Source organism: Littorina saxatilis, linkage group LG12 (genome assembly GCF_037325665.1).
Source record: "Littorina saxatilis isolate snail1 linkage group LG12, US_GU_Lsax_2.0, whole genome shotgun sequence".
NCBI lineage: Eukaryota > Metazoa > Mollusca > Gastropoda > Littorinimorpha > Littorinidae > Littorina > Littorina saxatilis.
The window spans coordinates 75,117,870-75,130,369 of NC_090256.1; the positions used below are offsets into that span (position 1 = coordinate 75,117,870).

The 12,500-nt window shown below is 43.8% G+C and overlaps 2 protein-coding genes across 6 annotated transcripts in view; both read right to left on the minus strand.

The window, feature by feature from the left end:
• The window catches only part of LOC138982767 (salivary peroxidase/catechol oxidase-like), an 80,604-nt gene that overhangs the window by 40,670 nt on the left and 27,434 nt on the right, over positions 1 to 12,500 (minus strand). The window contains exons 11-16 of one of the 5 annotated variants that reach the window (XM_070356094.1): positions 10,629 to 10,721; positions 9,892 to 10,068; positions 9,082 to 9,366; positions 6,056 to 6,245; positions 5,589 to 5,758; positions 4,986 to 5,094 (exon numbers count right to left, since the gene is read on the minus strand). The exons of the other annotated variants lie outside the window; for them this stretch is intronic. Of the exons in view, the coding sequence (XP_070212195.1) occupies positions 4,986 to 5,094; positions 5,589 to 5,758; positions 6,056 to 6,245; positions 9,082 to 9,366; positions 9,892 to 10,068; positions 10,629 to 10,721 (1,024 nt within the window). The remainder of the gene's footprint in view (positions 1 to 4,985; positions 5,095 to 5,588; positions 5,759 to 6,055; positions 6,246 to 9,081; positions 9,367 to 9,891; positions 10,069 to 10,628; positions 10,722 to 12,500) is intronic. 5 annotated transcript variants of the gene reach the window in all.
• Positions 1 to 12,500, minus strand: part of LOC138982766 (116 kDa U5 small nuclear ribonucleoprotein component-like) — a 94,846-nt gene that overhangs the window by 8,570 nt on the left and 73,776 nt on the right. The window lies entirely within an intron of this gene.

The following is a 12,500-nucleotide window of genomic DNA, read 5'->3' on the forward strand; positions in this document are numbered from 1 at the left end:
TTCCTGATTCCAAAAACATATAGATATGATATGTTTGGATTAAAAACACGCTCAGAAAGTTAAAACAACAAGAAATTCCTCCGATAGGAAAAACACCCCCTATAAAGGGAAATAACCTTCTCAGTTGGTGGCAGTGAGAATGGTTATTTCCCTTTGACTAACGGGGGTGTGCCTCTATAAGTCGTTGTATAATTTTAATCCACCAATAACTCCCTAACCGTGTGTTTGACTGGTCCCAATTTTTGTAAGGACCGTTTCAGGAATGTATAGAACCTGTTCACCAAGTTTGGTGACGATCGGTCCGTTCATTCTTGAGATCTATATGCGAACACCAACACACACCCAAATAATATGTCAGTCTTAATCTTAATCCACCAATAACTCCCTAACCGTGTGTTTGACTGGTCCCAATTTTTTTAAGGACCGTCTCAGGAATGTATAGAACCTGTTCACCAAGTTTGGTGACGATCGGTCCGTTCATTCTTGAGATCTATATGCGAACACAAACAAACACACAAACAAACACATCGAGTGAAACCTATACACACCCCTATACCGGGGGTGTAAAGAGAGGTACAGAAAAGCGTGCTATTCTTCTTAGCGCAACTACTACCCCGCTCTTCTTGTCAATTTCACAGCCTTTGCCATGAGCGGTGGACTGACGATGCCACGAGTATACAGTCTTGCTGAAAAATTGCATTGTGTTCAGTTTCATTCTGTGAGTTCGACAGCTACTTGACTAAATGTATTTTCGTCGCCTTACGCGACTTGTTTTTAACTGTTGATACAAAACTCTGTGTTCATATTGTATATTTTGAATCATATTCTCCTAATGTATACTTCATAGGGCATGTTCAAGCATTTTCAAGTGCTGCATAATTGTATTATTCCAATGCGTTCCGTGTTTATATAAAAATGCAGGTATCTTCGAAATTAAATTCCTCTGTAAAATATATAGAACAGCTTTAATTGTGGCACAATGGTACTTTCACGACGTTCTAGTGTGTCCAAAGTATCTTCAACACAGCCGTTTGCCCTTATCCGAACTCTTGGACACAAATCGCCCTTGGTGCACGAAGAACTTGTACGCAATATGAAACTCGTGTCACTGAGTGCAAGATGAGGGAATGTCTACACGTTGGCTCGGAACCTTGAAAGGCCTAGCGCCTGATAAGCGATGTTATAGGAACAGGGACGTAAAAGAAAACGGTCAAACGTACGTGACTAGGATGAACTGACAAATAACGTGCAGAAAGCTGGAAGGAAGAGGAAATGGAAGGGAATCATACAAAGGGCGCGGAGATAAAGATGGAAACGTAGAGAGCACTACCTTCCGGGTTTTTTCTGTTTCTTGTGTTTTACGATACTTTTGTCTAAGATTCCTAAAATCGCACAAACGGGGTAATAATATATAGCAACGCTATGTTAAAATCTTCAAATTACTATTTAATCTTTATGTGAATTTCATTAGTTTGACTGCTTTCAGTACATGAGCATAATGAACCATAGACCTCTAAATATAGGTCCCTGCACGAACATATGACAAATACAATATCAACCCACAACAGTAAAGACACATTTAGAAACTAACTTTTCTCGCTCTTCAATTTATTATTTGGTTTACGATTGTTTTATTTTTGTCTCTGCTCTTTCTTTTTCGCAGACAACAAACAAACAAACAAACAAACAAACAAACAAATTCCGCTCCCGCCTCCGATTACTTCCTTCTACTTTCGCGTGCAAAATGGAGAGAGAAAAAAAATTGACAATAGAAAAAAGTAACCAACAAAATAACGTAAATATATTTAAAAACAATGAGTAACGAGAATTTCATTACATTTCATTCGCTTGGGACTTTCCCAACGGCTGACACATTGGATCAAGCTAAGTTCTCGTTACTCATCGTTTGTCTGTGCACTGTAAAGACCGTTGGGTCGATATATTTGTGAATGTATTGTTTTGTCAATTACAAACGTTCCAACAACCAGAGACATAGATAGAAGAGATGCGAAGCGCTGTCTTCCCGCTCGCGTTATCCTCGCCTACGGCAGGGGCAAGTAATCCTCCCACTGGCGCCAAGCTGGCAATTGTTCGCGTAGGGGAGACCGGGGCTAGTCCGCCCCCGGGGCACATCCGTCTTTGTCTGTTTATTCTTACGTTTGCCACCTTTTAGTCATTCACACCATGTGAGAGTGGTGTCCCTTCTTCCCGCCATATCCTGCAGAAGTTCAGAGGTTGCGCGCCCATAGATCGTGAGTACAGATCACAAAAAGTGTTTTTCTTCATTTTTGTAACATGAATGCATTGGAGTTGACTTAGGTTTTGATGCATTACCTCTGAGAACAAATACTTAGTCTTGGTGTCGAGTGAAAGTGCGTGAGTTCTGACGAAAGTTTTGCTTCTTCCTTCCCATGTTGTGCTCGCTATCTGGCACTAGAGTTGCCTGCCCGTGCGGGGGCAAGTCCGCCTATATGTCATGGGGCATGTCCGCCGTGAGCAGTATGTACAACAAATGTTCATGCGAACATAAAAACTGTCTGTACATTGATATCAGCTACACATTTGTCTTGATGTAAAATAAAAAAATCAGTCTTCTAGTTCATCAAACTCGCCAGTTATGCTACCAAAAGCATAAAAGTAGGCGGACTAGCCCCGGTCTCCTCGCCAGTTATGCTACCAAAAGCATAAAAGTAGGCGGACTAGCCCCGGTCTCCCCTAACGTAATTTTGTGTTACATTCTTTCGTATTTTGTCATTGGCATTTTTGAACCTGAATATTGAAGGGAAGTAAAAAAGCTTTCCCACTAAAGCTTGCCCACTACTAGTCTTGTACATACTATGGGATGAGAGCGGCGGACTTCCCCCAAGTTCGCCTACGTTAGGGTAGGTCTACTTAAAGCAGTATGTACAACAAATGTTCATGCGAACATAAAAACTGTCTGCACATTGATATCAGCTACACATTTGTCTTGATGTAAAATAAAAAATCAGTCTTCTAGTTCATCAAACTCACCAGTTATGCTACCAAAAGCATAAAAGTAGGCGGACTAGCCCCGGTCTCCCCTACTCTTCGCCTACGGCAGGGGCAAGTAGTCCTCCCATGACTGGCGCCAAGCTGGCAATTGTTGTGTTTTTAAAGAGTTATAACTGTTTCATAGAAAATCATAGATAATAAAACATGCAAAATGTTGATTATTTGCACTCAAGAGAAACAGAAAATCACAAGAAGAAGATGTAGAGGTTACATGCCGAGTCTCAGTGATTATCAAAAATAATGGTCGAAGTTAGCGGATCATGAAAAATGCGAGCTTCAGCGAGCTTTTTCATGACCGCGAACTGAGACCATTATTTTTGATAATCACTGAGACGAGGTATGTAACCTCTTTATCCCTCCTTTCTTCAGTTATTCAAAGAAAAGAGGAGTTTTTGTGCGAAAGTTTGATCGAATCATATTCACCCAAACAGTCTACCTGCGCAGGCGATCGATTAATGCGCGGTTGTATAGTTCCGTGCAAATCATTCAATTTTGTTAACACGTCTTGTCAGTTTCCATGTTTTGAACTAAAATCAAGTACACAGTTATGTTGTCATTCTGCTGTGGCGGTAAAGGCAGATAGTGTGTGTTCTGTTCATGTTTTGGTATCGCTCAGGAAATGTTCTTTCCTCGAATGTGACTAGCAGACGAAGTTTTACACCCGTGTTCCAACGTTAAAAACTGTATGAAGTTTAGTTTTCTGGGGCAAACTAGTGTATGAAACCGCTGCATGTTCTTTAAGTTGATTAAATGTTTGCAATTGATTGCGTGTGATCTGTTTATAAAATGAAATATTGTTGAAAACTGACCGTCGGATTGCAGTCTCGTCGATGCAGCCGAAATCTGGAAGGGGAACTACTCGTGTCGGTAGACAAAGTATGAGAGTTACTTTTCCTTGGAATCTTGCTAGCGATAAACGATTGTGCACTGCAGATCTGAATTCAGAAAACAACCAAACTCATGGATTTTATATTGAGATTCATGTGTTCAAGCCTGTAGTTGCTGGTTTAAATGCGGCATGGTTGTATTGTTTGCTCCAGAAATGTATATTTTGTACATTAGAGTGTTCTGAACTTTTGAGTCGCAAAAAGTAGATCCACAATGTGTACAGTCTCTACCCATGAGCTATCGAGGATTCAGGCCCGTTATTGGTTAAGTGATTTTGGTTGTTTGGGTAAGTTACCGAAAAATAACTAGCCCTACAAGTTTACAGAGAGAAAGAAGCAGAGGGGGGGATAATATTGCATTATTTGGTGATTAGAAGATGAATCCTAAAGTAAGCAATTTCGCTCATTTCTCCTCAAAAACTTTTTATCCACACGCCAGTGTAAGTGCGAGAACCACTTGAGTGAGACTTAAAAGCATCAAATTTAATTACAGCGCGTCAAAAATTATACAAACAGATTAATGTATACACCAGTAATGCATTTGCCAGTCAAGGGAAAGCAAAGTTTCGCACAAAAGAAAATATTAGCTCCCAAACATTGCCTCCACGCACAATGGACTTAAAAACAATGGCCGCAAGAACCGAAGGAACCGTTTTTGACTCACTTCGGGAAGCCAATCCTCTCAAATGCGTTCGTGTGCACACTATTGAAGCTACAGAATATGAATCAAGTTTACTTACCACTGATATCTCTCGTCTGAAGCTGGATATATCCAAAGAAATATGACAGAAAAGCACTTCAAATCGGTGTCAGAGAGCAAGCGAACAACAACTTAGTACGGGATGATGGCTAACAATCGCGCGAGGTCACGCTGACCGAGCGCGGTAGCCCAAGAGTTCACGCCAGCGGCCCTCGCTTTGCATCTCTGTATGTATGTCTCTGCAACAACCTACCTTTCTTGTTTTTTGATTGTGAATATATTTATATAAGTCACAATAAAGTAAGATAATATTGAATTTCATGCAATATTAAATCCAAAATGCATATATTACAACAGAAAGCTACCTGCTGCTGTCAGGCACATCGAAGACACGATCCTGAATGCTCGTGATGCCCGTGGTGCGACAGATGACATGAGACAGCATGGTTCTTTGGATCTGTTCCCTCTGACGGTCTGAAAAAAGTGTGAGATAATAACACCTTAATATTATGCATGTTTTTACTCAATACAACATAAATGCCTGAATAGTTCAGATCCATTCGGACATTTGATTGATTGATTGATTGATTGATTGATCGATGATGATTGATTGATTGATTGGCTGGCTGATTGATTGACTGATTGATTGAATCATTCATTCAATCATACATTCATTCATTGATGTATATGTGTATCAATGTATTAATTTGTTATTTATCAATAAATCTATTGATGAATAAAATAATCAATCAACACATTTTTCATTCAAGCTTTATCATACACCTTTTACGATCTGCACGAGTGTGTATAGTATACTCAAACACAGGCCCTTCCCAAAGATTTCTGAACCATTAAACTTTCTACCTGAATGACACACATGTTCTTTCTTTCTTTCTTTATTTGGTGTTTAACGTCGTTTTCAACCATTCAAGGTTATATCGCGACGGGACACACATCTTAAATCTTACCAGTGTCAAAGCCAGTGACAGGGTCTGTGGTCTCCCAAAAAAAGCGGTCGCATTTTCTGAGATTAGAGAACTGCTGGCCCAACAGACAGGCATAGGTCGGACCCACTATGCCACCAGATACCCATGTTTCCGTCAGCGATCCGCTGTACAGGTCAATGTTATCCGTGTCCCTGCCACCAAAAATGTTACACGGTAACTGGTCATTTTCCAAATGCCATTGTTGAACTCACATGGTTACTGCCCAAATACACACACACACACACACACACACACATACACACGTACACTAACACACACACACACACACACACATACTATACCCACACACACACACACACACACACACACACACACACACACACACACACACTCAGACATGTCCACGCACACGCACGCACAAACCCTGCCCACACAACCTGCCCCCCCCCCCCCATCCCGCACACACTTTCACCACCGGCAGCACTCACCCGTACACCGTCTCGTATCTGCGTTGAGCGTCCTCGGGCAGTTCAGTGAAGGAGGCCACTCTGTCCAAGCCACACTTGACCCTCCAATCGTTGTAGGAGGGCAGGCCGTGGTCACGCCCCCGTTGTATGTTAAGGGCCGCGATGTCAAAGCCCTCGAAAGGCGCCTCTTCAAACAGGTGATCCGTCATTCCTGTAACGTAATGAGAGAAGTAGAGGTTACATGCCGAGCCTCTGTGATTATTAAAAATAATGGTCGAAGCTAGCGGATCATGAAAAATGCGAGCTTCAGCGAGCTTTTTCATGACCGCGAACTGAGACCATTATTTTTAATAATCACAGAGACGAGGTGTGTAACCTCTTTATTCCTCCTTTCTTCAGTTATTCAAAGAAAAGAGGAGTTTTTGTGCGAAAGTTTGACCGAATCCTATTCACTCAACTAGTCTACCTGCGCAGGCGATTGAATAATGCGCGATTGTATAGTTCAGGGAAAATCATTCAATTCTGTACTTGTCAGTTTCCCTGTTTTGGACTAAAATCAAGTACACAGTTATGTTGTTATTCTGCTGTGAGGAAAAGGCAGATAGAGAGAGAATACTATATGTCTTGCTTTATTTCTTTCTTTATTTGGTGTTTAGCGTCGTTTTCAACCATTCAAGGTTATATCGTGACGGGGAAAGGGGGGAGATGGGATAGAGCCACTTGTCAATTGTTTCTTGTTCACAAAAGCACTAATCAAAAATTTGCTCATGGGGCTTGCAACGTAGTACAATATATTACCTTACTGGGAGAATGCAAGTTTCCAGTACAAAGTCAAAGGACTTAACATTTCTTACATACTGCTTTTACAAAAATTGACTATATTCTATACAAGAAACACTTAAGGGTAAAAGGAGAAACAAAATCCGTTAGTCGCCTCTTACGACATGCTGGGGAGCATCGGGTAAATTCTTTATCGTTCGTCCCAACCAATATGGGACTCCCCCTAACCCGCGGGGGTATATGGCTTGCTGTGTCGTACCAGATTTACACGAGTTTGTTTTTTTTTAAATATTGAACTGCGAGCGAAAGCGAGCTGTTCACTATTTGAAAAAGCCATGTAGTATTCTGTTTATCCTACATACTGTAATTACGTGTATTTTACTGAAAATTGAAGACGCTTGTTTTGGTACCTCGATCTCTTCTAAAGCCTCGTGCAATCTTACGTCAAAGTAAAGTAACGTCACTCTGAACGTGTGGTGTGACGTGTTAGTTCTAAAAATTCATCGAGGGTAATTAGCGAGCGCACTTTTGTTTACTATAATGACGTTTGTCTCGGTGACTTCGGCATCATAAGCAGTGGAAAAACAGGTCCCAGCCAGACTTGCTTGACATGACCTCATTTACATGATATACACATGTGTGATTTGAACGATTATTATCTCACGAATGTCTCTCTCACGTATGTAGGATAATGTGTGTTCTGTTCATGTTTTGGTATCGCTTAGGAAATGTTCTTTCTTCGAATGGGACTAGCAGACGAACTTTTGCACCCGTGTTCCAACTTAAAAACTGTATGAAGTTCACTTTTCTGGGGCAAAATAGTGAATGAAACCGCTGCCTGTTCTTTAAATTGATGAGATCTGTGCACTTGGTTGCGTGTGATCTGTTTATAAAATGAAATATTGTCGAAAACTAACCGTCGGATTGCAGTCTTTTGTCCAAGCAACTCAGTTCAGAAAATTTGGAAGGGGAAAGTCTTATCGCTAGACAGAGTACGAGAGTTACTTGCCTTGGAAGTTTGCTTGCACTCATAAGAGATCTAAAGCGAGTTTCTCTGTACTGATCGTTAGATTTGGATTTAGAAAACAACCAAACTAATGGATTTTATATGGAGATTAATGTGTTCAAGCCTGTAGTTGCTGGTTTAAATGCAGTGTGTTTGTATTAGAGCGTTCGGAACTTTTCAATCGCTAAAGTAGTTCCCTCAAAGTCTAGCTCATCAACCTGTGAGCTATCGAGGATTCAGGCCCCTTGTTGGGTAAGTGATTTTGGTTGTTGGGTAAGTTACCGAAAAATAACTAGCCCTACACGTTTACAAAGAGAAAGAAGCAGAGGGGGGAATAATGGCTTTTACTCTGCCGCGTACGGTGTGCACGAAGAGATGTATCATTGTCCATTCCCACAAAGAACGCCTCTTTGCCAGCAATATACAGGATGTTCACTGAGCGAGAAGTCCATGACCCCCCCCCCCCCTCCCCCCTCCCCAAACAAATATAGAAAATCAGTTCAAACAAGTTGTCCGTCATCCCTGGCACTTTGTGAGACAATGCTTACAACTTTGGCGCACAGGATGTGCATTGATATAGAAGTCATGTCCGTCATCCCTGGCACTTTGTGAGACAATGCTTACAACTTTGGCGCACAGGATGTGCATTGATATAGAAGTCATGTCCGTCATCCCTGGCACTTTGTGAGACAATGCTTACAACTTTGGCGCACAGGATGTGCATTGATATAGAAGTCATGTCCGTCATCCCTGGCACTTTGTGAGACAATGCTTACAACTTTGGCGCACAGGATGTGCATTGATATAGAAGTCATGTCCGTCATCCCTGGCACTTTGTGAGACAATGCTTACAACTTTGGCGCACAGGATGTGCATTGATATAGAAGTCATGGCCGTGCCACCAAAGAACATCTCTTTAAAGTTGGTCTGTCATACTTGCACATTTATTAGGGAATACGCAGCTCTTTTACACACAAATGCTATCTATCTACCTATCTCTCTCTCTCTCTCTCTCTCTCTCTCTCTCTCTCTCTCTCTCTCTCTCTCTCTCTCTCTCTCTCTCTCTCTCTCTTCTTTTTTCAATGTCAGAGTGGCCACTAGACTCAGTTTGGTGAATAATACTACGGTTGCTTGACGCCCTCACGGAAAAAAACCCATTAAGGGCATGAATATTGTGTGTGTGTGTGTGTGTGTGTGTGTGTGTGTGTGTGTGTGTGTGTGTGTGCGTGCGTGCGTGTGTGTGTGTGTGTGTGTGTGTTACCTTCTGAGTACCAACGGTCAACTTCCTCCGCCCGGCTGCTGGCCAGGCCGGACACGAGGCTGTCGAGGGAAGTCAGCACGCTGTGTGGCCGCAGGAACAGGTCCAGACTCTCCACCACCTGACCGTCGATCAGCAGACCGTCTGGCACCATGGAGTGTCCGAAGCGGAATGCAGCAGTAGAGAAGACGTTGTAGAGGGTGGCGTCGCAGCTGTCGTTGTAAGCGTAGTCGGAGGAGATACCATACTCGGCCAGGGTGTCGTTCCCGAGCACAGCGGGGAGGTATTCTTTGGAAAAAGAGTGTGTGTGTAGAAGGTTAGAGAGGTGTATGATTGTTAGGGTATGGGTGGAGGTTGGGGGGAGGAGTGGGGGGGGGGGGGGTGGTGCTTGTGGTGGTGTGTGCTTGCGTGTGTGAAGGTCCGTGCCTAAGTACGTGCGTGTGTGTGTGTGTGTGTGTGTGTGTGTGTGTGTGTGTGTGTGTGTGTGTGTGTGTGTGTGTGTGTGCCTGCGTGCGTACGTGCGTTTGTGTTTGTATTGTATATGTGTGTGTGCGTGTGTGTGTGTGTGTGTCTGCCTGCGTATGAGCGTGTGTGTAAATAAAGAACATGATTACCACTGTGATCTTTATGGTAACTCTAATGTACCAATGCAATCTTCAGACAAAGATCGTAGAATTCTAATGCCATTTAGGCTGGTAGTTGTCTGTCATAATACCAAAGTATTAAGAACAAATATGAGTTACAAATTATAAGAGTAGTTTACCCTGACAGCACCAGTGTACTGAACATGAAACACATATTCCGAACTCCTACCATCAAAGGTAATATGCTGCAGAACGGCGATAACGATTTTCCTGGCGTAGTTGAACAGGTCATCGTTGGTCCAAGTTGGATTGTTGGTTTCCAGCTCGCCCGCCACGTAGTTATGGTAACGCATGAATATCGTGTGCAGAGCTCCCAGCCCGGGGTACACGTTGACACGGGAATCACCTTGGAGGGGAAACAACTTGCTATAGTAACGTACAATGTTTTCAGGGTTCCCAAATTTGAGTACTGGTGAATCACACAGAAGGTGAAATTGTTGTTGTAAGGTTAACGAACTGGACCTGGGGGGTTACCGGAAGTCCTCATCCCCCACCCCCAACCCCCACCCACACCGATAAATGTCCCTCTATTTTCTCAAGCAGAAAATGCTTTCAAATGCTAAATTTCAACACTGTTGCCCCCCCCCCCCCCTCCAGAACCCCCATAGGGACCTTGTACCTGGGCCCCAACAGAGCCCTCCACGGCCCCTGTACCCTTTCCTCATTAAGGAAGCATCTTCATCTCCAAAGATGTGCTCAAAGATCTATTTGAGGTTTGTTTCGAGTAACTCTTACACAGTCTTGTCCTGCAGCGTGGGACAGAGCAGGGAACTTCCAAATGTCATCCTCCTTTCGTATACCCGGTTTCAGGAAGAAAAACGAACGTTGCCTCCATGTTTCAACTACACATGTCTTATTGTGAAGGAGGAATTGTGGGTGATTATCTTCAAAGAAATTCAAACTTACCAGCTTGGAGGCAGTAATCGTCGTCAGAATCCTTGATGCAGAAGTTGGTGTCCGACTCTGGCAAATAGTTGTCTCTTTCAACCAGAAGTTTGCCTGGAGGAGGTAAAAATAACGTTAGCTTTGTCCATGCAATATAAATAGGAGTTCTCATGTTACTTCTATAGTCACGGAAATAAGCATTCCTTTTTCTAGTCAACGACCATTTGGTTTTCCAACCAAACGAACAGCAATAATAATAAAATGACACCTTTCCGTAAAGAATCGTCCTGATCAGAAGTGGATTACACTGTGTACTTCTTCATTCACTTGTGTCCTCATCCCAAAGCTTCCACACAGTAAAGGCCTACCTCCAGTGGTGTCCTCATCCCAAAGCTTCCACACAATAAAGGCCTACCTCCAGTGGTGTCCTCATCCCAAAGCTTCCACACAGTAAAGGCCTACCTCCAGTGGTGTCCTCATCCCAAAGCTTCCACACAGTAAAGGCCTACCTCCAGTGGTGTCCTCATCCCAAAGCTTCCACACAATAAAGGCCTACCTCCAGTGGTGTCCTCATCCCAAAGCTTCCACACAGTAAAGGCCTACCTCCAGTGGTGTCCCTCATCCCAAAGCTTCCACACAATAAAGGCCTACCTCCAGTGGTGTCCTCATCCCAAAGCTTCCACACAGTAAAGGCCTACCTCCAGTGGTGTCCCTCATCCCAAAGCTTCCACACAATAAAGGCCTACCTCCAGTGCTGTCCCTCATCCCAAAGCTTCCACACAGTAAAGGCCTACCTCCAGTGGTGTCCCTCATCCCAAAGCTTCCACACAATAAAGGCCTACCTCCAGTGCTGTCCCTCATCCCAAAGCTTCCACACAGTAAAGGCCTACCTCCAGTGGTGTCCCTCATCCCAAAGCTTCCACACAGTAAAGGCCTACCTCCAGTGGTGTCCTCATCCCAAAGCTTCCACACAGTAAAGGCCTACCTCTAGTGGTGTCCTCATCCCAAAGCTTCCACACAGTAAAGGCCTACCTCCAGTGGTGTCCCTCATCCCAAAGCTTCCACACAATAAAGGCCTACCTCCAGTGGTGTCCTCATCCCAAAGCTTCCACACAGTAAAGGCCTACCTCTAGTGGTGTCCTCATCCCAAAGCTTCCACACAGTAAAGGTCTACCTCCAGTGGTGTCCTCATACCAAAGCTTCCACACAGTAAAGGCCTACCTCTAGTGGTGTCCTCATCCCAAAGCTTCCACACAGTAAAGGCCTACCTCTAGTGGTGTCCTCATCCCAAAGCTTCCACACAGTAAAGGCCTACCTCCAGTGGTGTCCCTCATCCCAAAGCTTCCACACAGTAAAGGCCTACCTCCAGTGGTGTCCTCATCCCATAGCTTCCACACAATAAAGGCTTACCTCCAGTGGTGTCCTCATCCCAAAGCTTCCACACAGTAAAGGCCTACCTCCAGTGGTGTCCCTCATCCCAAAGCTTCCACACAGTAAAGGCCTAACTCCAGTGGTGTCCTCATCCCATAGCTTCCACACAGTAAAGGCCTACCTCCAGAGGTGTCCCTCATCCCAAAGCTTCCACACAATAAAGGCCTACCTCCAGTGGTGTCCTCATCCCAAAGCTTCCACACAGTAAAGGCCTACCTCCAGTGGTGTCCTCATCCCATAGCTTCCACACAGTAAAGGCCTACCTCCAGTGGTGTCCCTCATCCCAAAGCTTCCACACAGTAAAGGCCTACCTCCAGTGGTGTCCTCATCCCAAAGCTTCCACACAGTAAAGGCCTACCTCTAGTGGTGTCCTCATCCCAAAGCTTCCACACAGTAAAGGCCTACCTCCAGTGGTGTCCTCATCCCAAAGCTTCCACACAGTAAAGGCCTACCTCCAGTGGT